This window comes from Marmota monax, unplaced genomic scaffold (genome assembly GCF_021218885.2).
Source record: "Marmota monax isolate L192 unplaced genomic scaffold, Marmota_monax_Labrador192_F-V1.1 WCK01_AAM20220418_F8-fsc00002, whole genome shotgun sequence".
NCBI lineage: Eukaryota > Metazoa > Chordata > Mammalia > Rodentia > Sciuridae > Marmota > Marmota monax.
Window position 1 is genome coordinate 38,275,378 of NW_026693571.1, and position 27,402 is coordinate 38,302,779.

The 27,402-nt window shown below is 44.2% G+C and overlaps 1 protein-coding gene across 1 annotated transcript in view; it reads left to right on the forward strand.

The window, feature by feature from the left end:
• The first annotated feature begins 9,679 nt into the window (after nt 1–9,679).
• Tmem154 (transmembrane protein 154) overlaps nt 9,680–27,402 on the forward strand; it is a 43,299-nt gene continuing 25,576 nt past the window's right edge. The window contains exon 1 of the mRNA XM_046458976.2: nt 9,680–9,906. Within this exon, the coding sequence (XP_046314932.1) occupies nt 9,849–9,906 (58 nt within the window). The 5' untranslated portion in view covers nt 9,680–9,848. The remainder of the gene's footprint in view (nt 9,907–27,402) is intronic.

Here is a 27,402-nt window from a genome sequence, read left to right on the forward strand (position 1 = left end):
TTTTTTTTTTTTTTTTTAAAGGAGTAAGTGTTTTGCAAAGAACCCTGAGGAGAGAAGACAGACAGGTTTATGCAGTGGAAAGAAACGACTCTACACCAGGGGAGGAGAATTAGGGAGTGTGTGTATTGGGCTCATTCTACTGAATGTTTCCCCTTGGCCAGGTTCTGAATTAAATTTTTGACAGGGAGATCGTAAGAATTATTTTATTTGTGATTGATTCAGGAACTTATGACCATTTACAAATGCATGTGCCCAGGTAGAAACAAGATAAGTTTTAAAAAATTTCATTTGAATAAAGGTCATTATTTCTTTCTTTTCTTTCTTATTTTGGTACTAGGGATTGAACTCAGGGGTGTTCCACCACTTAACCACATCCCCAGCCCTATTTTGCATTTCATTTAGAGACAGGGTCTCACTGAGTCGCTTAGTGCCTCACTAAATTGCTGAGGCTGGCTTTGAACTCGTGATCCTCCTGTCTCAGTCTCCCAGGCCACTGGGATTACCCGCATGTGCCACTGTACCAGGCTTCTTTCCTTAATTCTTTTGTTCACTAGTTCTAGGCTGTCCTGCAGGCAGTGCTTCTAGGAGAAGAAGTCATAAAGTGAACTTGGACACACACTCTGCTTTGTAGAAGCATATAGCCAGTTAGTGCAGAAAGAGCTTGTCCAATTTATGTCATTAGAATATAAAGCACTAAAGGTCATGAGTACAAGATAGCACTTAAATTGTCCAAGTGCTATCTTTATTTTTCCCCTCCAGTGGACACCTCTGTGAACACAGGCTCTCACACACCCACGCACTGACTCGGGAATCCTCAACTGTCATGACGTTGGCCTAGCATGACCAGGCCGTATGTAACTGCTGGCTTGGACTGAGTGGTCGTCCCTGCAGGAGGGACAATGTTAAGTGACTTCTTCCCTGGGCTTCAGGATGACCTTCCCCAGGGCTTCAGAGATGGCAATGTTTATTTCCCTGTCTTACTGATGTGGGGCCAAGCCACATAACACTTGCTCTGACCAAAGATACATGGATGGAAGGACAGCGTGACCCGTGTGGGCAAAGCCTCTGAGAATCGTCACAGACCTTGGCTTGCCTCTGTCGTGCTCCTGAGATCTTCGCCTTCTGTGCTCTGCCAACATGGACCCCATGATGTGAAGCCAATTCCAATAAGATCAGAGGACTGGGATCCAGCTGAGTACAGCCTAGATCAGCCAAACCTCAGCAGACCTGTGACCCACCCTCAAGATGGGTCTTTTTCTAGACCTCTTGGTCTATGATTGTCTGCCATGGAGGTGTTCAGGATTATTCGTTGTATAGCATTAGTGCAGCAATAGCAGATTGATGTGTCTCTTAGGGTTATTCATTCAGGAGTGGCAAACCTGAATGGAGAAAATCAGAGAAGAAAAGAAGAACTGTTTTTGATCTCAGTGGGGACAGGAAGGCTCAAGAACCTGGCTGGGTTGTCTGTAGCAGGTCTGTGTTTCTAGAAGCTGAGGTTTGCCTCTCTGAAAATCGTTATATGAACCTACTCCCAAAGGAAGAGGCCTAGAATATGAGTGCTGTGCCTAAGAGATCATCTAGCCGGCCTCACTGCTTTACAGATGGGGCAAATGAGGCCAAGAGATTCGATAGTGGACTCACTAAGACTGGGGCTGCCTTAGTCAGCTTTTTGCCACTATAAAATACCTAACAAGAACAAATTAAAGGAGGACATTTTATTTTGGACTCACGGTTTCAGAGGTCTCAGTCCATGGTTGGCCAACTCCATTGCTCCGGGCAGAGGTGAACCAGAACATCATGGTGGAAGGGTAGCCATGGAGGAAAGCTGCTTTGAAAGTGGGGGGAGAGGAAAGATGCACCCTTCCAGGGCACACCCCAGTGACCCACCTTCCCCAGCCATGTCCCACCTACCCACAGTTACCATCTAGTCAGTCCATTCAAATTAGGATGGACTGATATCCCTACAGCTCTCGCAACTCAATCATTTCACCTCTTAATATTCCTGCATAAACACAGGAGCTTCAGATCCAAACCATAACAGGGACTTTTACTTTTGATTCTCAGTCCAGTGAACCCACAGTCTCTCACCATATCTGTCCTTTCCTGGGAGAAGTCTATATATCGTTACTGAAGCTATTGTGACCATAAGTGGCAAGATAGTAGAAGAAATTCAATAAATATCATACGTATTTAGGGGCCCTGGACTTATTTTGAAGTACCTAAGCCCACCATCAAATTAGACCATTTGGTCTAGAAAAAGGAAGACACCACTAAAATGCAAAAATACCGTCAAGAGTTAATACTTAACTTTTGATCTAAGGGCCAGAGCTGCCTTTTAGAGACAACACTTCCTGCCAATTCTTTGGCATTCCCAAGGCCAATCCTAGAGGAAAACTGTAGAACATACAGGGGTGGGGAGGGGGCGTGAAAAGACTGAGGTTCATCTGAGTAAGTGGGAGTTACTCAACTGTGGTGTGTATAAGTGACTGCATTCGGTCTGCTAACCCAGGACCTTCTGCATGCTAGGCCAATGCTCTACTACTGAGTTACACCCCCAATCCTACCTTAATAAAAACTAATCACCTTTAACAGACAATAAGCACTGGAATTCGAAATTGATGCCATAATAGAAAAATAGAGTAAGTTATCATTTCTCCATACCTGACTTTGTGACCTGTGAACTTTTTAATTAGAATGTGTTAGCAGGATTGTAATACCAGCTCTAGTACTGGGAAGAAAACAGGAATAATACTGCTAGCCATTATATAGAGAAAAAAATCTAGAAGGACTAAGCATATAAAGGTCTTGGTTTGCTTTCTTTTTCTTTTTTTCAGTATTCAGTCCAGGGCCCCATGCTTATCAGGCAAGTTCTCTTACCACTGAGCTACATCTCCAGTCCTTTTTATTTTGTTTTCAAACAAGGTTTCCTGAAGTTGGCTAACCTGGCCTCCAACTTGTGATCCTCCCACCTCAGTCTCTCAAGTAGTGGGGATTACAGATATGTACCACTCACCCAGATTGCTTTTGGTGCATTTTGAATATTTGTGTTATAAATGTCGTGTGTTTATAATATGAAAAAAAATATGTATTTCTGTGTGTGTGGTGCTGGGGATTAAACGCAGGACCTTTTATGCAAATGTCCTACCACTGAGCTACACCCTCAACCCTACTTTAATAAAAAAATAATCACCTCTCACTCTCTATTGTCCTCTCTCACCTGATACAAAGTCCTTTCAAGTTTCTCTTATTTGTCGTACTACCCATATGTATACCCTGGCACTGGAATTGTTACTCCTACCATTTTTCCTAATTCTTTTTTTTTTTTTATGATTCAAGAATTTATTAAGTCATTCATGCAAAACATACTGATAATTACATTAGCAAAAGATCAATATAAAAGCAACCCCACAATTCTGCACCTGTCCATTTAAAAAATTTTGTTCTACTGGTTTAAAGGTCATTTTTTCCCCTAATTCTTTTATAATTTGCTGTATCCTCCAAGCCCCTGTACCTTTGTATTTTCTAGTATTGTTGTTTGAGAGTTAAGGTGGCCAGGACGCCACCAACTGTGATCCTGGAAAGTGTTAATTAAACAGAAAACAACAGAGAAACCATTGAGATCACTAGTCTGCATTCATGATTCTGGAGGGGACTTTGGTATAGATACTATGTATTTACTAATGATGGATGTCTTACTTGCAAAAGTATTTTTTTTTTTAATTTGAAGTTGTAGATGGACAGTATGCCTTTATTTTATTTGTTTATTTTTATGCAGTAACTAGGATAAAACCCACATGTGCTAGGCCAATGCTCTGCCACGTGAACTATAGCCCCAGCCCCTTGTGAAAGTATTTGAAAGCATTATGGGGGAAGAGGCAGTGTGATATGATCAAAACCGAAACAGCTGTACAAGGAAGTTTAGTTCCTTTTAACAGGTGTGGAAGGCCACAGATGAGTAAGGCTGGGCAGTCAGGTGGGGAGTCAGAGATGCAGCCAGATCTTGGTATGTACTGATGGGTGCTGTGTGGGACCCCAGTGGAGGAAGGGTACTCACCCCAGCCTGTGGGTGGAGCAAAGGAACTTCTTAGAAGGTGTCCTGAGCTAAGTCCTGAAGACCAGTCAGAGTCAGTCAAGGGAAGAAATGTTCCTAGAAGTGATGAAGAAACATGGGCAAGTGAAAATTACACAGCCAGGCTTTATTTTTCGTTCCAAGCTCCCTGGAAGCCAAGGCAAAAAGTGAAAATGTGACATGCTATGTATTTCTTACTGTTTTAGTCAGCTTCTGAGTTGCTGGGACCGAAACACCCAACAAGAACAACTTCAAGGGGGAAAAGTTTATTTGGGGCTCATGGTTTCAGAGGTTTCAGTACAGATTCCATTGCTTTGAGCCCAAGGTGAGGCAGTAAGTCATGGGGATAGCGTCCAGCAGAGGAAAGCTACTCAGCTCCTGGCAGGGTCAGGAGAGGGTAGGAGGAGGAAGGGTCTGCAGGAAAGGCACACCCTTTCAGGGCGCGCCCCCAGTGACCCACCTCCTCCAGCCATGCCCCACCTGCCTGTAGTTACCACCCAGGATGGACCAATCAGGTTACAGCTCTCATAATCTAATCACTATTTCTGAACAGTCTTACCTTAACAGGAGCTTTTGAGAGACACCTCATATCCAAACCATAACACTTACTTTTTGAGAAAAGGAACATACTATTCCAGGAGCGAAAAGTACAACTCTTGAACGGTGATTTTTCAGGTTTAATTGTGTATAAAAATCTACTTGAGTATTATTAAAAATGCAGAGTTCTGGGCCTCAGCTTCAGGGGTTCTGACCCAATAGTTCTGGGGTAGAGTCCAGGACTCCGCATTTTAATAAGGTCTCCCAAATAACTCTGATGCAGGTGCCCCTCCTAAAGTCCACTTTAAAAAAATACTGCCATAGGGCTGGGTAGCTCAATGGTAGAGCATTTGGTTAGCATGAGTGAGGCCCCGGGTTCAATCCCTAGTACCACACACACACAGCAAAACAAAAATTGCCCTTAAATGAATTTTATTCACTTATTCATTTGTTTCTTAAGCACTATCTTAAATGCTGAGGGTAGACTAGAGAACAAGTCACAGAAGCCACCTGCTTCAGGGAGACCCGTCAACCAGAGGAGGCCCAAGAGCCAGGAGCTGACACTGGGCTTCTTCCCAGGTCCCACCCAAAGGGCCTTGTAGACCAGGCCTTCTGCACTTCCACCTCATGCCTAGTGCCACCTTAGCTCCCAGTGACAATGCTTTCCATTCTGTGGTGGGGCAGGCCACCTGCAGATACCTCGGAGGCCCCAGGATGGAGGAGGTGCAGGCTGGGGCCTGTGGAGGATTCTCCCAACTTGGTAGCAGTTTCTCTGAATGACGAGCTAAAGAATATGTGAGGGTGGCGGGCAGCCAGGAGGTGGGGACAGACTCCAGGGGCGCAGATGAGCTGAATTTGGATGTGGAGGCTCAGCTGCTCAGCTTGAAAGGCAGTGAAATGTCTGTCCACCCCTCTCCCAGATGCAGCTTCCTGTACTCTGTGGGGTTCATTCTCACCCTGCCATGCCAGTGCTCCCTCTGGGCAGTCCTTCGGTCCCTGGGACCTTTGTCTGCCCCTCCTTTCCTTCCTATGACTTCAGAATGATTTTCAGGTGCTACCTGAAGTTCTCATTACCTTGTCAGAGGGGACTCCTTCCTGTTAATCAAATCCCAAGGGGCTGTCGGTCACCACCAGCTGCCATTTAGTCAGTGAATGAAGCCCTAGAGTGTGTGTGGGTGGTGGGGGGGAGGATGTGTGCCCATTTTATGAGTGAGTGTGCATGAGGGTGGATGTGGAGTGACTGCATTACACATGGCCAGTGGACAGCTCATACCTAAAAAGTCCAGCATGGACCCGTGATCTGCAGTAGCCAGCCCAGGAAGCCAATCCTGGAAGGCAGGAATCGGCTCACTATCCGACAGCTTCCCTCGTTTCCATCTCCACTTCTAATTTCAGATAAGCCAAATACAGTTACTGGAACCCACAGGCAAACTTGCTGCCAGTCCCCCGCTGATGGGTGACTGTCACGGCCCAGCTGAAGCCTCCTCGTGGATCCACTGTGAGTCCTGCCTGCCTTTGTGTCTCTGCAAAATGCAAGTGATGGCAGCTGTGTCCCACCCTGGAGCAAGCCCTGAATTAAACAGCCTTTGCTCATCCTCATTTATTCCCACAGTGTGCATGAAAGAGAGAGGAAGCTGCGTGTGCGCATGTGCGGGAGTGGGCACCCACGGCTCAGCGCTGGCGATGGGAAGTGGAATGGAGGGAAGGGAGTTCGCATCCACTGTGAGATCCTATGACTTCCGAGTGTGCTCTTCTAGGGTCCGAGGAGCCGGGGGAGCAGAGGGGACAAGAGCGAAGGGAGAAGGAATCAGATGACAGAGTCATGGATTAAAACTAAGCCATACCACTTCTGCTTATTTTATCTGCCTCTCAATGCTACCTCAGGTGCTGGAGGCTCCCCTGGGAGTAATATTTAACCCTGCCTGAGTATTTTCTTTTATTATTTACTTATTTATTTATGTACCAGGAATTGAACCCAGGCGTGCTCAACCCTGAGCCAGTATGGACAGTGATGGTAAAAACATTCTCCTCCTGATAAAGTGATAAATACCCCTAGAACTGGTTTCTCTCCCTGTCCTCCCTCCTGAGCACGATGAGGCCTCAGAGCATTTCCATACTCCTTTCCTGCTGTCAGGAAGCCACTGGCAAGCACCAAGGAGATCTTACCCTGGCTCTGTGCAGGTCCCTGGCTCCGAGGCTCCTGGTGCCTCCCTGTGGCACCAAGGCTCTGACTTCCTGCCACAAGTGTTTCAGGATTTCATCTGAAGTTGAGCAGCCACTTGCCAAAATTGATGGTTGGTAAAATTAGAACAAACAGAGGTAAATAGCCCTTTCCCTGCCATACAGTCTCCCTGTGATTTTAACTGCAGCAGATAGATCGCTGGGGTGTTACCGTTTTCTGATCAATGATGGTAATTTTCTTTCCCTTAAGATCAGCTTTATCAAGCTAAGGGTCTTAGCAAACACTGGGGTCAAAAGAAAATTACATGCCTGTGCAGGATTTCTCTGTGGCTTCAGTTTATTTTGTACACCATTCTAACTGATTTAGGGTTGTGCTGCTTAGAAGCAACACAAAGCACACTTGTTGAAACTCCAACGAGCTGTTTGGCCATTCCCTGGGGCTCAGAGGGAGGACTGCACAATAAGATAGTCTGAGGTCCAGCCCCAGATACCCAACTGCAAAAACTTCCCCAGCAATCTGTAGTTTTAACAAGGAAGAACCCAAAGCTGGCAACCTCCTTTTGCCAAATACATGTCTCAAGCCTTGAAGCAACAATGCTTTAATAGTTTGGAAATAGTCAAAGGAAAGAACTCCCAGGCCCTGGGCCTTCTCTCTTGCACGCGTGTGTCTCAACTGGAGAAATGCTGCTGCAGGAGTAACTGCTTCCTGAGCTCAGTGCTAGAGGGTCTGGAAGCCAGTGGTGTATTCACATGCTCTGCAAGAGTTCAGTGAATAGTTCTTTCCCTGTTGTTTTCAAGTCAGTGATCCAGTTTTGAACATGTCTATTTTCTTCTGCTGTTCTGTGTTATCTTCTAAAGTGAAAAAAGCATAGTTTATCAAGAGTTCACTTAATTGCCAATTTAAAACATTAAATGCATACTGTAAATCCATGAACAAACTGTTTATTACATGAATCACCAATCTATTTCCTGTAGATAAGAACTAAGATAAACATGACTATGACATTGAAAAACAGCCATACACTAAAGAAAAAGTTCCTGGCTGTGACCCTGGCTGAGGAATTCCAGTTATCTTCTGTGTTTACACCAATCGGATCACCAAAGATAAAGTGACTCTCTGGGTGTGCCTCTCCAGGTGTGGTGGTACACGCCTATAATCCTAGTGGCTCTGGAGGCTGAGGCAAGAGGATCACAAATGCAAGGCCAGATTCATCAATTTAGCAAGGCCCTAAGCAACTTAGGGAGACCCTGTCTCAAAATAAAAAATAAAAAGGGTTGGAGATGTGGCTCAGTGGGTAAGCACTAGGGTTCAATTCCAGTGCGAGAGAAAGAAGGAAGGAAGGAAGGAAAGGAGGGCGGGAGGGAGGGGAGGAGGGAGGAAGGGAGGGAAAAGAAAAGAAAAAGAAAGAGGAAAGAAGGAAGGAAGGAAGGAAGAAAGGAAGGAAAAAAGGAAGGAAGGAAGGAAGGAGTAACCCAGATAGTAATCTGCATGGTGCATGGAAGGGTTTAGACATGAGATGAGTCCCAGGCCTTGACCCTACTCCTTTCTCTCTGCACAGCAGCAAACATGATTAGGAGACTGCAGTTAGTGATGCTTAGGCCCTAAACCTGAACCATGAGAAAGACTTCAGATAGCATACAAAAACCTAGTACATGCTGGGCACCCTGGTGCACGTCTGTAATCCCAGGTACTTGAGAGGCTGAAGCAGGAGGATTGCAAGTTTGAGGCCAGCCTCAGCAACTTAGTGAGACCCTGTCTCAAAAAAAAAAAAAAAAAAAAAGGCTGGGGATGTAGCACAGTAGTAGAGCACATTGGGTTCAGTCTCCACTACCACAAAACAACAACTACAACAACAAAACAACAAAAACTTGAACAAACTTGAACATACTCTGATCTCTACAGTGTATGTAACAGACATTCCTTCCTGCTTCGTTTCCGTGGGGGGGATTTCCATTCTCATTCTAATCTGATCCAGTCCCATTTTGCTTGATGTGAACAACTTCTGAGAAATTTATAGTGAATGCAAGAAGGAAGAAGGGTGATATGCACTCCCTTTCCTGCCTGACATTATTTTGGCCTCTGGAAGTAGATCCTCTGAATGATGTGTTGGCCCCAGCGAGCAGAGTACTACCTTGAACCAGCAGAGTACTACCTTGAGCCAGCAGAGTACTACCTTGAACCAGCAGAGTACTACCTTGAGCCAGCAGAGTACTACCTTGAGCGTGACTGTAGCCTCATCTCTTGCCTCCAGATGGGCCTGAGAACAGAGGAGGGAGATGAGCTGGGTAGAGAATCTGTGTGGCAGTTTTCTAATGGTGAAATGGTCCCTGTCCTCTGGGCCTATGCTCTCCAACATGGAAACCATTGAGTTGTTTAAATTAATTTAAAAATAAGTAAAATAGTGCTGGGGCTGTAGCTCAGTGGTAGAGCACTTGCCTAGCATGTGTGAGGCACTGGGTTCGACCCTCAGCACCACATACAAATAAACAAAATAAAGCCATGCCGTCCATCTATAACTAGAAAAAGTTAAATAAATTAAATAAAAAAATTCAGTTTGCACTAGGCTCATTTCAAGCACTCAGTAGCCAGCGCAGTGCGGCTGGTGACTACTGACCTGGACAGCTCCGGGTTTGCATTTCCACCAGCACAGTTTCACTGGACAGAGCTGTCCTAGGTTCTAGGCAGTCCCAAAGACTCCCAGGCGGGATATGGAAAAATCACAAACCCAGAACGCATGTGGTCCAGGTCCCCCAGTCCCAGATCCTGAAGGACATCTAAGCCACAGGACACTGTTTCCAAGGGGGCATTTTCAAAAGTTGAAAACTGGGACTCGAAGGGCCCGGGAGGGGTGCTCACTGAATCAGTGCTGGGTGAGCAACTTCTCTTTTGCAATCCTTGCTGGTCGGACAGGCTCCTGCAGTTACATCACTTCCTAAAAAACAGGCAAACACCTCTCCTTCAAGTGAGCACCGACCCAAACAAGCAGGAAACAGGAAATGTGCGCGCTGGAGGGAGGTCGGGGCGCAGCGCCGCATCCTGACCGCACCGAGGCTCGCTGACATGACCGCTCCCCGCGCTGCCCTGGTCTTCGCTCTGGGACTCGTCCCCGTCCTCCCGGGTAAGCGACCTCCAGCGGGGAAGGAGGATCGGAAGGGCTTGTGGGTGCCGGCAGCTACTGGACTCTGCAGGGGTGGGTCACGCCCAGAAAATCTAATCCTTTCTGTTACCAAAGTGGAGAAAATTAACTGTCCCGCGCGGGGCTGGGGGTGGAGGGTGGACTTCGCTGTCACTGCAGCCGTCAAACCGCGCCCCAGTCCTCACTGGATCCAAGCCTCTTGCGAGATGGGTGGGTCCCTATAATTGACCGACTTTAATGGGCATATTAAGAAAACCATAAACTTTTTGGCAGTTCGTGGAAAAGAACGTTTCAGTCGGCTGCAACCCAGGAAAAGTGAATTCGCTTTTAGTAGCGTGGGCTGAGAGGTCTGCAGGTTCCAAACGCTCTTGGAAAAACTGGGCTATGGAAATTTATTACTGGAAAGCATACCAAAAGTTGGAAAAAAAATGTAAACAGGAAATTATCTGAGGACTTATCATGTACCCACTCTCTAACACATGGAGAAAGTTCTTTCATCTGCTTTTCTTTGATCTTGTTACTTCCGGGGATATTTTCTTGCATTGATGGTTACTAATGATGGTTTGTTTGAAAAAGTAATGATCGCAGCCAAGTAAAAGAATTGGAAAAGATAAAATATTAAATCTCAATATGTTATGCTAAAAGTAGCTATTGATGTACTCTTGACAGTTGCTACAACAGGCAAGCAAGATCAGTCTCCATTGCTTCTTAAGGTTCTGTTGACCCGCCCTTGGTACATAAGCTGGCTGCCCCAGGGTTTCTGTCAATGGATACCGACTGCTGCTAGAGTACAGCAGTGTTTGAAGCAGAAGGGAAGTTCTCAAGCTATAGTTCTTTAAATAGGACCAGACATCAGCCACTGACTTTGAGGCTAGCTGTCAGCACCCCTCCTTCCCAGCCCCACAACTGGGTGCTCTCCAGGTGTGTCCCCAGACATTTGAGGCGAAAGGCTGCAAGCAAAGGCTCAGTGTGTCCACTGGAAGGATGTTTGGTTGGGACTGGCTTAAGTGGCTCGAAATGAGTTTGGGATTAAGGTGTTGTTTTACACACGAGATTTTGAGGCTGCAGGGGAACATGAAGGAGCTCTGGGCACCTCTAGGAGTGAACTAAAGGGGAAACCCTCTTTAGTTCATCTTTGACTTCCCCAAACTCTGTAAGGGTTCAGCCTAAATAAGGAACTCAATAATTGTTGCTGAACACTAAATCATCCCTCGAAAGGGTATGAGGCTGATCACTAGTAGCAAGATCAAGCCATACTGGGGGGATAGAGAGCAACCAAGTGACAGAAGGTGAGATGACTAAGTCCCGCTACCAGTCAATGCTTCTGACTTCTACCCCAGCGTTCTTTTCACTTCCTCCAGAGACCAATCACTCTCTCTGCTGCTGAGACCTCTGGACCAGTTCCTAGGAGGCTGTTGCTCAGTGCTTAGAGGAGCAGAACTTAGCCATGCCACCTCTGCATATTTATGTGCCTCTCAATGCTCCCCTGAGAGTAATATTTAGCCTTGCCTGAGTATTTTCCATTATTATTATTATTATTATTATTAGTAGTAGTAGTAGTAGTAGTACCAGAAATTGAACCCAGGGGTGCTCAATCACTGAGCCACATCACATCCCCAGCCCTTTTTATTTTGAGACAGGGTCTCAATGAGTTGTTTAGCACTTCACTTTTTGCTGAGGCTAGCTTTGAACTCGTGATCTTCCTGCCTCAGCTTCCCAAGCCTCTGAGATTACAGGCATGAGCCACTGTGCTTGGCTATGCCTGAGTATTTTCTTGAGCTCTTAAAAATGATTGAATGGAGGTGTCTGTAGTTCAGGAGATGCTAAAAGAGGAGCACAATTACTCTATAACTTTAAAAGGCTCAGATTAAATATGACTTTTTTTTTTTTTGTACCAGGAATTGAACCCAGGGGCTCCTAACTACTGAGCCCCATCCCCAGCCCTTTTTATTTTGAGACATTGAGATGGGGCCTCCCTTAGTTGCTGAGGCTGGCTTTGAACTTGGGATCCTCCTGCCCCAGCCTCCAGAGCCTTCAGGATTACAGGTCCGGCTATGACTTCCTTCTCGATGTCTCTGTTCAGAGTCCCTGCCCTGGAACTCTGGTTTATCCCCTGTCACATTTCCATGGTCCTGAACTTTTGTTAATACAGATAGTTGCTTGGAACCCTAATTGTATACATATCCATATCTCCTTCCACCAGATGGGGAGCACCTTCAAGGAAAATCCTCTTTAGTTCATGTTTTTAAAAATTATTATTATTGTTATTGTTATAACTTGGTGCTGGGCATCAAATCCAAGGCCTCTCCTGTGCTAAGCTTGTGCCCCACCACTGAGCTGTTCCTTCAGACCCTTTAATTTATTTTTGGCTGTCCTAAGTCCTACAAGAGCTTGGCATAAATTAGGAACTCAATAATCGCTGATAAATGCTAGCATCATCTGTAGACTGGATATGAAGCAGATCACTGAAAACTGATGAGTTCTTGAAAACAGGTAGTGTTGGAATAGAAGAAGTCTGCATTTCAGTAGACCGCAGGGATCGGCCACATAATTGAATATGCTAACTGGCCCTGCCCGGATGCCTCGTGTGTGAAAAATGCAAAAAACGCCTACTTGAAAAAGCTGCTTAATAAAAGCTTATTATTTTGACATTAATCAAAGGAAAGGCTATTCCAAACTAAGGCTTAATTTTAAAATTAATTAGTGTATATGCTTGAGAGCTAATGGTGCCTGAGACTTCAGGATATGAGTCAGTTTATAAGTGTCACAAGAAGTCATCTGGGGATGTTTGGTAGAAGAATCCAATCTGCTGACCAGCCAGAGTCTCACCTTGCATCTGTATTTTGAGATATATCCCAAGTTCAGCATTTGTTAACAACAAACAGGCCACATTATATGACACTGCAGTTGCATGAGACCAGCATGAGACCTTTGAGTCAATATCTCTTCTCTTTGAGTGGACAGACAGCCCGATGCAGGAATTGAGTGCTATCCCAAGTGAAATAATCTACTTGGAACTCACCAGAAGACAAATAAGGAAACAGCTTTTCTGGGATTTTGACCAAATGGATGATCATGGTTTAAAAAGCTCTGGGCCATCACGTCTTGGCCAGTGAAGGATCCTCAGGAAGTTCAAGCTCAGAGCCACACTCTGCCGTGCAGTGGGGGGAGGCACTCCTATCTCTGTTCTTTATGCTGTGCCCTGTCCATGTCAGCTTCACATGGTCAGCAAACTAAAGGAACTTCCCAGACACCAAACACATGGGACTTATTAGCTGCCACAAGCAGAGGCGGTTACAGAAAGGAGAGCTAAAGAGCACGAGGCAGAAACAAGGTGTCGGTGACTGTTCTGATGGCCAGAGGCAAACACGGGAAGGACTGGAAGATTCTCTGTTCTGTTTCAGAAGAGTAAGATCCATACAATTACTGCATGAACCTTGAGAAGGAGAGAAAAGTAGAAGAACATACCAGCCGCATAACTGAAGCTGCACTTTCTTTCACTGTAGAATCTGATATCTCATGTCAATGATTAGGACTGCCATCTGCTATTTCCTGAGACAGTCCCAATTTCAAGAGTTAATAAGACTGATAGGTAACATTACAGTGCTTGTTATATGTCAGATGCTGTTCTAAACGCTACATAAACTAACTCATTTAATTCTCAAACAACCTTGTAAGGTGGACTCTGTTATCCCTGTTTTACATAGGAGAAAGTAGAAGCACGGAGAGGCTAAGTGACTTGCCCAAGATCACACAGCTAAGTAGTGGACCTAAGTAAAATTTTTCCTCAGAAATCCCTGCTCTAGCCACATACCATACTACCTTGGGGTTTTCCTGTTCTGCCAGGCTTGATGTCTAGTGGATTTGGGAAACCATGGCTCTGGTACCTCCCTTGCTATAGATGTATCACCTAGCTGTTGGCCCAGTTTCACAGTTACGGCATTTTAATAATAGGGTTCCGTTTGTTTGCATTGGGTTGGGGACTGATTGACAGGGAAAAGGATGGTGAACGCTGGGTTAAACCTTGAGCAGCCAACCGGGAAGGGAGGAGCCCAAATAGTGCAGAGTGAGCAATCAGAGAATCTGGGGATTAGTTTAGGGAAGACCAGAAGCAGGAAAAGCAGATTGCCAAAGCCACTAGGTAAGAGGCTTCAGGGGGTGGGGACCTGGGAGAGAGAGAGTGGCTATGTCAAGCAGAGCTACTGTGGGAACTGACCCCAAGGACCAAGTGCACTCAGGGACAAAGACGAAAGAAACCACACAGAACGTTGAAACAACCTGTCAAAAACCAAGACAGAATAATACGAATAATAACAATAAAAATCACAGGAAAAACACAGAGACAGAGAGGGAGTGAGGTTTAAAGTCCTCCTGTGTCTACAATTCTGAATCCCAGGAACAGAGAAGAGGTGCCCTGTTGGATGGATGAGCTCAGTTCTGTACGCAACCTGCAACTCGCCTGCCTGTGTATCATTTGCATCACCCTCAAATGTTGGCAAAGGTGTGGAGAAACAGGAACTGCGGGCCGGGGTGGAGGGGGTGGGGGGTGATTCAGTGCAATCCTGCTGCTTAACCCATCCATTGGCCTTTGGATGTTGATGATCCTATTTTGCATTTCTAGAAAGTCTATCCTTTTAAAAAATAAAGTTCAGCTTTGTTTTTTAACCTTGGTTATTTATTCCTTTTTTAAAAAAATATTTGTATTTTAAGCTCTTGTCATCTCATTGATGACTTTCTTTTTTTTTTTTTTATACTAAGGATTGAACCCAGGGGGTGCTTGACCACTGAGCCACATCCCAGCCCTATTTGGTATTTTATTTAGAGACAGGGTCTCACTGAGTTGTTTAATACCTCGCTTTTGCTGAGGCTGGCTTTGAATTCGTGATCCTCCTCTCTCAGCCTCCCGAGCTTCTGGGATTAAAGTGTGCACCACCGCGCCTGGCACTTTGATGACTTTCCTCTGCAGTGTGTGTAGACCTAACCTTGCTCCTTGTTGTCTCTGTTCACATGCACTCATGGAATCTTTGGGAGCACCGAGGGTAAAACCTGGCTCACAGAAGATGGCTCATCTTATCTCCTTGAACCCCAAGCCCTCTGATCCCACCACTGAGCTATTGTCAAGTGCTCTCAGCTCCAATTCTTATCTAGTAGAACTCCTGTCTTGCCATCGTGAACGAGGATTTGGGAGAAGTGGTGACAGGGACGTGCCAGGCTTGAGGAGAGCTCATGACTGAAGCTTAGGCTTAACCGCAGCCAAGAGCGGGACTGGGAAGGGGGAAGTTCATCAGGGATCAGCCTCCAAGGGTTGCATGAGGAGGTACCAGAGCCTCAGCATGAGTGTGAGCAGAACTAGACCCGGCAATAGAGCCAACCCAGCAACCAGAGGTGGGACCAAGGAGACTGGAGCCATTGCCAATGACAAGGAGCCAGCAGAATAGGGAAAATCAGAGTGGGTCAAGGTCATAGCTCAGTGGGAGAGAGCTGGCCCAGCAGGCATGAGGCCCTGGGTTCCATCCCAGCTCTGAGAAGGGAAGGAGAAAGAAAATAAAAGAAATGGTCACAGAGGGCCCAGGGTGGTTTCCACAGGTGGCAAGATCACCTCCCCTAACTTTGACCTTTGCCAAGGCCATTGTAGCAGCTTTAAAAATAAGACACATGACCTGGGATTTTAACTTTAGCTTTTCACCTGGTGGATGAATAGGAACTTCCCAAAAGCATTATGTGATCTCTTAGGCCCCTGGCGGCCCAAATCTTTATTTTGGGAAATCCCCACTAGGCGATATGGCTTTTCATTTCCTCTACAAACTTCTTCTTATTTCTTTCTCCATCCACCCCCCATTTTCTGGGCCATTTCCTGGCTTTCTTGTGATTTCTTTATGCATTTAAAAGGTCACTTCTTATATTTCAAGTAATGTTTCTAGGTGTAGCACACTGGGAGAAGTTTCAGGGTCTCAAGTATATCAGATTACTGAAAAAGGAAATCTTTCTATACAACTATTTTGGAGCATAATTTAGAAATATCTAGTGACCCCAAAACAGTTTTACTCCACAATTCCAAGAATTGACTCCTGGATCACTCAAAAATGTACAGCAAAGAGACATGGCCAAGAACGTTGATTATAGCATCATTTGTAAAAACTGGGGGCAGGGAGAGAAAGCAACCTAAATGTCCATTCACAGAAGGAGGAAAAATAAGACTTTGTACACTTATAGAATGAGACACCAAAGCAGGTAAAAAAGATTTTTTTTTTTTTTTTTGGCAGTTGAGATATATATTTTCACAAAACAGCACGTAGCACATGCACACCACTGTGCAATATGCTCATCCATATGTCATGATTTGGGGTATTATATAAAAATCATGCATGTATTTATGGTTAAAAAAGACTTCTAGATACATTGAACAAAATGAAAAAATAGCACCCTGAGTGTTATTGATGTGATCTTCTCTCTTCTTTCTGGAAAAGATTCAACATGGGATCAGGAACACATCAGTGACCCTGGGCATAATTTCAACTATTTCAAATCCAAGTTTTCCCATCTGTAAAATGGAAACAAAAATCAAATTTTGGAATTTATATAGTCTATGCAATTACTCTTATAAGAGTTTTTTTATTCATTTAAAAAGTCATAGGTAGCATCAGCACTCATTTACATAATTATACAAGCAGGGAATACAATTTGCTCTAAGTCAGGCCCCTGTACTTTCCCTTTTCCATCCCTCCTTCCTTCCCTGTTCCCTTCCCTCTGTTCTACTGATCTTCTATTTTTTTTAAAGAGAGAGAGAGAGAGAACTTTTAATATTTATTTTTTAGTTTTCGGCGGACACAACATCTTTGTTTGTATGTGGTGCTGAGGATCGAACCCGGGCCGCACGCATGCCAAGTGAGCGCGCTACCACTTGAGCCACATCCCCAGCCCTGATCTTCTATTTATTTAGCGTTTTTTAGTTGTTGTTTTCTATCAGTGCCTTGTGGATATACATGAGGTGAGATTCCCTGTGGTATATTCATATATGTAACAGGAAATTTTGGTGAGATTTTCATGCCACTATTCTTCCCTTTTCCCATCCCTCCTCCATCCCCCTTTTATCCCCCCGCCCTGCCCCACTTTGGTCTAAGAGCAGGTAAAATTGATGAACTAGAGCCACATGTATCAAGATGGATCAGTCTCAAAAACAATGTTGACAAAAAAGTCGATGGAAAATAATTATACACAAGCAGGAAATGACAGCACACACCTGTGGTCCCAGATGCTTAGGAGGCTGAGGCTGGAGGATCACTTAAAGCCCAGGAGTGTGAGACCAGCTTGGGCAATATAGCAAGACCCTTACCTCAAAAAATACCTTTTAAAGAGATTATTATGCACAGAATAGTTATATTTATTTTAAAAGGATTTTTGTTTTGTTTTGTTTTGCTTTGTACCAGGGATTGAACCCAGTGTGCTTAACCACTGAGCCACATCCCCAGGCCTTTTTATATATTTTTAAATTTTGAGACAAGGTCTTGCTAATTTCCTTAGGGCCTCACTAAGTTGCTGAGGCTGGCTTTGAACTTGAAATCCTTTCAGAAAAAAAGGTTGTAGTCCAAGCTTTAGCCATCTAAGACCCAGTAGCCAAACCCAGCCAGCTTCTGTTTTTTTCTTGTTCTACCTAAAGTCATGCATATTCTTTACATTTGTAAATGGTTATAATTTTATAGTTCTATAAATAAATACTTGCATCCTGGCTTGTATTTTGCTTTTTGACCCACAAAATCTGAAATGTTTACTCTCTGGCCCTTTAAGAAAAAGTTTGCCATTGCTACTCTAATCAATATGGAAAACTTATGATATTTAGGTGGTGGGTCCCCTGCTAATTGTTGTGTGTGTGTGTGTGTGTGTGTGTGTTATTTTGTACTGGGGACTCAATCCAGGGGTGCTTAATCACTGAGCCATATGCCTAGTCCTTTCTACTTGTTTGTATTTAGAGACAGAGTCTCACTGAATTGCTTAGGGCCTCACTAAATTGTCAAGGCTGACTTTGAACTTGCAATCCTCTTGCCTCAGCCTCTAGAGCTACTGGGATTACAGGAGTGCACCTCCATGCCTGGCTCTATCCATCTCTAAATCCATTGCAATGTGGTTCCTGCCTCAGGTGCAGCACCCAGATTGCTCCATCTGGGGCATGATGCCTCCTGACAGCTACACCGGAAGGAGCCATTTCTGTCCTTTTCTGTGTTTCCCTGTGCATTGACCAGATTATTGCCATATCAATTATTGTCATTCTCCTCTTCCTTGGACCCGATGTGTCATTTTCTCCTAGGTCTCCTCTGAGGACTCTGGTTGCTCCTTTTCAGCTTGGGGCTGTGAAGGATTTTCTTCAGCTGCTCATTTCATGTTCCTCTTTTCTTTCTCATTCCTTCTGCTATTCCTGGGCCCTTCTATCCACTTTCATGGCTTTAATCTCACACTTGGGCTGACAGGTCCCAAATCATCACCTCCAGTCCCCAGCTCTCCTTGGCTCTATCACAGGACTCTGAAGCCGAGCGTGTCCAACACAGAGTTCATTCTCTGCTCCCCCTCCTTTAGACCCTCCTTACCTTCACCTAGGCTGACTTCTTAACCCACGTCTTTGCCGCCAATCTCACCTCCATTTCACAAACTTCCAGGGCGATCTTGCTGTAGGACCAATGACATCCTTTTCCTCCTGTACTTATCCCTTTAGGGTTTTTTATTTTCTTAGGACAGATTCCAAACCCCTTGGCATCATGACCACCCTCTGAGTTCCTGTCTCTCTTAACCATGGCCACGTCCCATTATGTGCCCTACGATGTGACAGCTTGAACATACCAGGCCGTCAGGCCCCTGGGCCTTTTTATGTGCTGGGTCCCCAGCTGCAGCACTCGTCTCTGTCATCTTTGCTTGATGCACCCCTGAGATCCAGTTCAGTGGTCCACACCTCTGTGATGACTTCCTGAATCCCAGCCCCAGATGCAGCAGGTTCTCTTCCACACCCTCATGATGCTCCGTGCACATAAATATTATGGCGTTTATTAGTCTGTGTTATATTTATTGATTTACATGCCATCGTCCTGACTTAGTCATTTCCCTGGGAGCTAGGGGCCTGGTCCCATTCACCCCTCTGTCTCAGGATTTAGAATAATGCTGGTATGCCATTGGTCCCCACACAAGTGTGGTGACTGACTGGCACAATAAACAAATGACATGAAATTCATCTGATCTTCAAGACAAGATTATATTTGTTGAAATAATGAAATCAAATTATAGTAATACCTGAATCAATGTGATATTTACTTAATCCACTTTTATAATTTCATTTCGAGATGTGAACTAATTCCAGATTTTTTTATTTTTTAAATATTTTTTAGTTGCAGATGGACACATACCTTTATTTATTTATTTTTATGTGGTACTGAGGGTCAAACCCGGTACCTCACACCGGCAAGGCAAGTGCTCTACCACTGACTGAGCCACAATCCCAGCCCCCAAATATTTCAATGTCTGAATTAAAGGTGGTTCACTTCTGTCTCTTTAAATGAAAACAATTATCCTTCCCTCCACTTTTCTGTAGAAAAATACTATGTAGCTTCAGAGAAAGCGTCCTTACACACCTTCTTCTCAAAATATGGAAGACCCAGAAATATGCATTCAACGGCAGGATAACTTGCAGAAGGGACAGAAATTTACGTGCATTTGGGGAGAATTGTTGAAGGGAAACAAAGGGACTCCAAGTTCCATAGACACTAGTTTTCAAGCCAGTCAAAGTTGATTTAAAAGCTTGAAAAAGAAATAAAATGTATGTAACAGAAAACAAATGAGACAATCTTCCTTCGTTGGTGAGTTCAGCACAGAAACGTTTCCTGAGCTAATGGAAGAAGTTGAATATAAACAAGAGTTCGCTCCTAGAATGGGGGCCTGACTGTTATCTTTGTTCTGTTTCTTTTCCTTAAAGTAAAACCAATTCATCTGGTCATTTTGAAATTTTTCTACATTTCATAGAATTTGAATTTCCTACTTCCCCACTCCATTGTCATTTCCAGAAAAAGGAATCCAGTGACTGCTAAGGTTGGCTGACATGATGTTGTCTTTGTCACCAACAACACTAAGTTCGTTAATTTAAAAATGAATTTATTCCTTTCTGAAGATCAAGCTTGTTTATTGAGTTGTTTTCTGAGTAAGATTACCAGATGTAGCAAGTAAGATACAGGGTAACTAGATACGTGTTCCGTGAGTTACAGATAAACAATGCTTTTCTGTAGTATAAGTATATCCCATGCAAGTCAGTACACCTCTGGGACCCACACAGGTAATGCATGAGACATACTTACACTAAAAATCACTCATTGCTTGTCTGATATTCAAATTTAACTGAACATCTTGTATTTAATTTAGTAACTCCATTTAGGATTATGATTATCTTTTCTCAAGCAAAGATCATCTCTCTATTTATCCATGAATAAGATCATAGACCTACTGACTATAGACATATTGATCATGTAGCTGGGTATATATGAATTAGACAAATATTTAGATTGAGTTCTAGATCAACAATTCAAAATAACAAGCAAAGAAACTATCACTGAAAAAAATAGGTTAAAGTAGATTAAAGAAAAATAAATAAAAGTAGATTAAAGAATCTATTAGCGTAAGAATCACAATAAAAACTCAATGAGCAGAATCGTTAGAGGGAATTCATAAATACAAAGAAGAGGTTGACAGAGTGAGAACAGCGCAAGGGCAGTAGCTCAAGCAGCAGCAGTGAACTTCAGAGCACTGGAGGCCTGTTCTCCTGTCCAGGTGGAAGGGCAGGACTGATTCTCCTTAAAGGTTAAGCAGGATCAGAAGCCAGCCAACCTAAGGGACCTGGGCAGGTCTTTGCTGACTGATCTAATATTCTCTTTATCTCCTCTTAGGCTACTTTTTTTTTTCTTTCTTTTTTTGGTACCAGGGATTGAACCCAGGGATGTTTAAATACTAAGCCACATCCCCAGACCTTTTTGTATTTTATTTAGCCTCACTAAGTTGCTGAGGCTGGCTTTGAACTCCTGATCCTCCTGCCTCAGCCTCCTGAGCACTGGGATGACAGACATGTGCCACTGTGCAAGGCCAGAACATGTGAATTGCAATTATAGGGAGCTTTTCAACACATGGAGATAAAAAATATGTAATATAAAGCATCACAGGTAAATCCCCAGAACCCACTGCTGCATGAAGGTGCTTTTCCAGAGAACCCTCCTCAAAATGAGCAAAAAAGAAACCTTTTTAAATGTTCTTTTGTCATAAGGCAATGTCACCTGTAGGTGTCTGATGGCTATAGAGAAAGGGCCTAAGCTCCCTCTCGGTGCCTGACGTTGGCTATTAACCTTCACTGCTTTCCTCTGGCCATTTTTCTGACCATTTCTTCTTCAAGGAAATATGTCAGGACAAACAAATTAGGTCATTATTTTCCCTTATCAAAACCTGTCACATACATAGAGCACTGGGCTTCCAGTGAAAACAGCAGCCCCTTCACTTCCAAGTCCTGCTCCCAGGGGGGATCAAGTGGCCTGAGCTTCACGTGTGGGCAGGCCTGTGAAATGCCCCGTTCCCCCCACTAAGGAACTCTAAACATGACATCTCATCACTAGGGACTCATAATTTTGCATTAAGCAATTTCTTTAATTCCCCAGGATTTTTTTTTTTTTTTTTTTTTTGTGGCGGGGAGGGCCTGTATTTCCTGGAAGGAAGTTATCAGGTGAGGAGGGTATCGGATTCTTTTATTTATTTACTTAGGTACCAGAAATTGAACCCAGGGACACTAAACACTGAGCCACATCACCGGCCCTTTTTTTTAAAATTTATTTTATTTAGAGACAAGGTCTTGCTGAGTTGCTTAGGGCCTCCCTAAGTTGCTGAGGGTGGCTTTGAACTCAAGATCCTTCCACCTCAGCCTCCTGAGCCCCTGGGATTACAGGTGTGCGCCACAGCACCTGGCTCAGATTCTTGATTATAGGGTGAGAGGAGTGATAACAATGTTACCTGACCCGCCTCCCCCTTCCACATTTCCTTCAGTCATTCACTCCACAAACAGCTGTGACCTGAAGGACTACTGAAATGAAAGATGGGGATCTGATTGAACTCGGTAGGCTGGGTTCCAGATGCTCGGGACAGAGTCCAGGATAGTGGAGGAGACGAACAGAGAGAAGTCCATGATGGAGGTGACTTCAAACAGCAAATGATAGGTTAGTGCTGTTTTGAAGCCAGGTGGTCTAGAGAAAGAGCAGAGCACTTCTGCGTGCCATCTGTGGTCCATGAGCAAGGGTGTCCCAGAGGTGTCACCCTTCTACCTTGTCTGTCAAACAATGCTCCCTCGACAGGCGGGTGCCTGGTGAGTCTGGTAAGGCCATTTGTTCCTGTTTTGTCCTGACCACATCAAAGCCAGTTTCCAAAATGTTACTGGGGAGAAGGAAGAGTAGGCAGACTTCTTGGATTTGGTTCCTGAGCCTCCTGAAATACATATATGGTCCGTTGTTCCACAGAGCAGGAGAGAACAATTAACACCTGCCATAATCTGTTTCATTTCACCATCTAAATTATACGTGTTTCCATAATTTGTGTACAGAGTCCATATAATTAACAAATGAAAGATGGGGTATCTGATTGAGGTTCGACATTCATCCTGACATCCTGTTTAGTAATATTCTCTCACCTTGGCTTAATTTCATGTTGCATTAGCAGCCTGACAGTCCGGCCATTAGTATATAACACTCTGTCTAATTTTAAAAATTAGAATAACTGGGGGTGTAGCTCTGTGGTAGCATGTGTGAGGCCCTGGGTTTCATCCCCAGCACCCCCCCAAACAAACAAATAGTTTTCATTTCTAGGTTTCGGCACCAAAAAGTACAAGCCCAAAAATGAAACATAAAACCAGATGTCAAAAAACGAAACAAAACAAAATAACGACCTTGGTTACACATTTCCACTTAAAAAAAAAAAAAAAAAGAGAGACGTGAGCCTGTTTGCGTCACAAAGAAGCAAAGTCATTTCCACGCAGTGGTGATGCTCAGATCAGTGATAAGGGGGCTCTGTGTGGCTGGGCTGCTGGAGCCCCTGGGCCTCAGGGGTCCTCACCAGATGTATGAGACCCAGATGTGTTTGCATGAATATTGTAAATAAGCATTTGTAAATGCCTTGCACACCATGCAGTCTTTATTATCGGGGACTTTAGGATTTACAGTCTGGGGAGGTATTGAAGGTTGCATGCAAGGCCACATGACCATTTCCATTACCTCTTAGTAATGCTAATAATAATCCTGGGAGAGTTTGTGTTGAGGTCACTTGAGATAACCAGGAGTGGGCCACCCAAAAGAGAGACAATGTGTTGTACTTGCACCTTTAGGGCCACCAGCCTTGAGCCCTCACACCTGACTTGGTAGGTGGGTCACATGCAGGGTTCAGGGGCACGAATGCCAAGCTTTGCAAGGTCTTTCTGCTTTTCAAGGGCTGTGTTTGGGTTTCTTCTTCTCTCCTGCACTTGTGTTTGCTAAAGTCCCTCCCTTCACCCTCAGTCTCTCTCTTTCTCTCTCTCTCTCTCTCTCTCTCTCTCTCTCTCTCTCTCTCTCTCTCTAGCAGTGTCACCAGTTTCACCCCAGGCCCCACCCCTTGTGCCCTGAAATACATCCAAATTTAGATAAGAAGATTCAAACATAAAATAAGGAAGTAGTACCAGGCAGATGAACCTTCCGGGGAACAACTGAAATAGACACGTACAGAGATGGGGAAAGAAAAAGAGTAAGACACAAAAATAACAAATTGACCAGCACCTGGCCTGTGCGTGCCCCTTTAAGACTTTGGAAGCATCTTCACATTCATTATTACATGGTCTGGGATGTAGTTCAACGGAGAATTCTTGCTTAACATTTATTATTTCTTTTGCTTTTACGCTAACATTGTGGGAGAGGCAGATCAGAAGGCTTACTTTTGGGTCTTTTAAGGAATGGAAGGTTCTAGAAGGGAAAGGATTCTTCCCTGGTCTCCCAGCTAGAGATTGACAGCAGGTCTCAAGCCCAGCTCTTCTGAATTCAGATCTTATCTCCCTTCAGTGATAACATGGCTGTGTCCAAGGGGCCCTGGATCAACACAAGAAATCTCCCTGCAACTCCCACAGGACGCATCACTAGAGGAATCCTGCTTTCCTCCACAGGGCTGGAAGAAGCCTTGTACCCAGGAAGCAGAAGGAGCCTCCCACAGGAAGTCACCATGGACTAAATGGGCCTTGGCAAATGTTTATTAGAAAAGGCTGGAGCCCCAAGGGCTATGGGAGGCTGCATGGTGGTTTCAGGGTTAAAAGTTGCTGTGACCCTGCTGGTCACGGGAGAACAGCTACAATACTTCAGGAGAAAGTCTCCTGAGCTGCTGTCTGTTTGTTCCACTCATGTTCACTGGTGTGACCCCTGGCTCTTTCATCTACTTCTGATTTCTTTCCTAAATCTCACCTCTGGCGCTTTGCTGACCCACCCACTCCTGGTTACTAATTTCATTCTGCGACACTCCCCCTGACCCTTTTCCGACTCCCCTGTCTATGACTCTTAGGGCTGATCCCTAGTGGTTTCCACTTTCCTCTGACCTCATAGATCCTTGGACATCTGGCCTTTCCCTGGCTGAATCCTGCCAGTTCCCTGAGTGAGCACTGGGGGAGAGTTGTCTTGGAGAAGCCTTGAGGTCAGACTATAGAGGGTAGTGTGATGCTGTGCCCAGCCTGCCTCCCCCTTCTGAGGTACCCTGTACTTGCCCTTGTGCAAACGGAAGGAACCACAGTGATATTGTAGCAGGTTTGGAAATACAAAAAGAACAATCTAGATTTCCATCAAAAAATAATTCCAAACAGTGGGGAGGGGGCAAAGAAAGCTCTCTGTATACGCTCATGAAATAATTTCAAGATGAAATTGGAAGAGAAAAAAGTAAGATTCAGGACAGTATATAAATTTTGCTACCATTTGTGTTAAAAAAAAAAAAAGAAAAGAAAAGAAAACAGGAAATACATACTTACTAGTGTGATAGGGTTTCTCTGGAAGGCAGCAGAAAGAGCAATTATCTCTGGGGAAGGAAACCAAGGGACTTGGGGAAAAAGGATGATAGAGAAACTTACTTTTTGATCTTAGTACCATGGGTATATTACATGTCCAAAATTTTGGATTAAAAACAAGGTTGGGCTGGGGATGTGGCTCAAGCGGTAGCGCGCTCGCCTGGCATGTGCGCGGCCTGGGTTCGATCCTCAGCACCACGTACAAACAAAGATGTTGTGTCTGCGAAAACTGAAAAATAAATATTAAAAAATTCTCTCTCTCTCTCACTTTAAAAAAAAAACAACAAAAAACAAGATAAATGTTTTGGAATCAACAGAGATATAGGACTAGAAGGAAACTGGGGACCCAAGAGGTGATATTTTTGTTGTTGTTGTTGTACCGAACAGAGCATTAAGTCATTAAGGGATTAAAGAATTTTTCCAAATTCCTACAACTAAGTGACAGAGCTATGACCAGAGCCCTCATTTGACTCTTGGCACCACATTCGAGGTGGACAATAAAGTTGTGAAGATCAAATCAACCAACACACCTTTATCCTAAGTACCTATCACGAAGTAAGCAATCAATCAATGCCAGGTACTGTTATTCATTATTTTGAGACTATCACAGAGTTCAGGTTGATGGGGCAGGGAGAACTGTGAAGGAGGTTGTTATAGGAATTCCTGGAAATTAACACTTGTAAGAAAAATAAAAATAAAATTAGGGTATGGGAGAGATTGGTATGAACCACTGATTCTTATTTATTTAAATAGACACTAGAAGTGGGGCGTGTAGCTCTAGCTGCTCAGGAGGTGTTTGATGGCCTGGGCAACATAGTGAGACCCCATCTCAAAAAGAAAAGAAAAGGAAAAATTCACTAGAAAATAATCTCAGAGCGCAAGGGGTGCTTCATGTAGAAAACATACGTGAGGATGTGCATTATGGAGAGGACCTCTGGCTCCCTTACACAATTCCATGAAGGGCCACCTGTGACCACCATGGTCCCATGCTGGAAAACACATGTACCCAACCCAGGACCATCAGGGGCACTTCTTTCCATTTCTCTTTCATTTCCAATTGTTGAAATGTCCTCATTATTCCTGCTAACTTATTTTCTTCCCTATTTTCTCTTTTCCTGTGGCTATAGGTCAAGTGGGGACTCAAAGAGGGCTGAGTGTTCCACTGGGAGCGTCATGTGTCTCCCTTGGAGAGGTACAGAAAAGATCTTATCATTCTGGGAAGCTTTGTTTGCAGTGCATCTGGGGTGAGAGCCTCAGCAAGAGCCCTGGCAAAGCTGAGGTTCTGGAAATCTTGTGCTCATGTTGCCCTAGTGCCAGAAAGCTACCTCCTAGGCTCCCTCTCTCGCTCTCCACCTTATTGCCAAACTTCATGATTTGCAAGCATTCCTTTCCTCCCCGATTCAAGGAAAAATATAGTGTGAAGGGAATCAACCAGATGCCTGTCAATAGATGAAAGCATTAAGAAATGGTGTGTGTGTGTGTGTGTGTGTGCAAAATGGAGTTTTACTCAGCCCCCAAAAAGAATAAAATTATGGCATTTGCTGGTAAATGGATAGAAATGGAGAACATCATGCTAAGGGAAATAAGCCAGACACAGAAAATCAAGGGTTGAATGTTTTCTCTCATATGTGGAAGCTAGAGCAAACTGAAGGAAAGGAGGAGAAGATTGGATATCATAAAGATATAGGGGACATCAGTAGAGTAGAAGCAGGAGGAGATTGAGAGGCAGAGTGGAGACATGGGAAAGGGAAGGAAACACTGAAAGAATTCTTTAAAAATCATGCTATGTGCATATATAAATATGCCACAGGGAATTCCGTTTCCCACAGGATCAGGGAATCCATTTGATAATCACTTTGGTAAATGCCACCCAAAACTCTCAATCAGAATCAAGTTATATTCTGCAGTTTGTCACTGAATGATACATACTGGGACCAAAAGATTACGAAAGTTGCCCAAGATCACACTTGGAGGGGTAAAGATTGGATCTCAGAGGACCCAGAACAGAACTGAAGCTTTTAACTTCACACTCTATTTTTCTTTTTCTTTGTTTTATTACCTTGACAGTAGGGAAAGCTAACAGTTTATTTGTTTTTTGATTGGTTCTTCCTACTGGGACATGAAAGTGGGAGACTGAAATGTTTATCTATAAATCCAAAATAATTAACTGTGACTGTCTTAGTTCACCTGCCATAACAAAATACCACAGCCTGGGTGGCTTAAACAGTTCTGGAAACTGAGAAGTTAAAAATCAAGGTACTGGCAGATTCAGGGTCTGGTGAGAACCCTCTTCCTGCCTGCCCTGTTGCTGAATCCTCATAGGGCAAAGGGAGAACAGGCAGAATGAGGGCTAAGGTCTCTTCTTCCTCTTCTATAAGGGCACTAATCCCATTTGGGGAGCCTCACCCTCATGA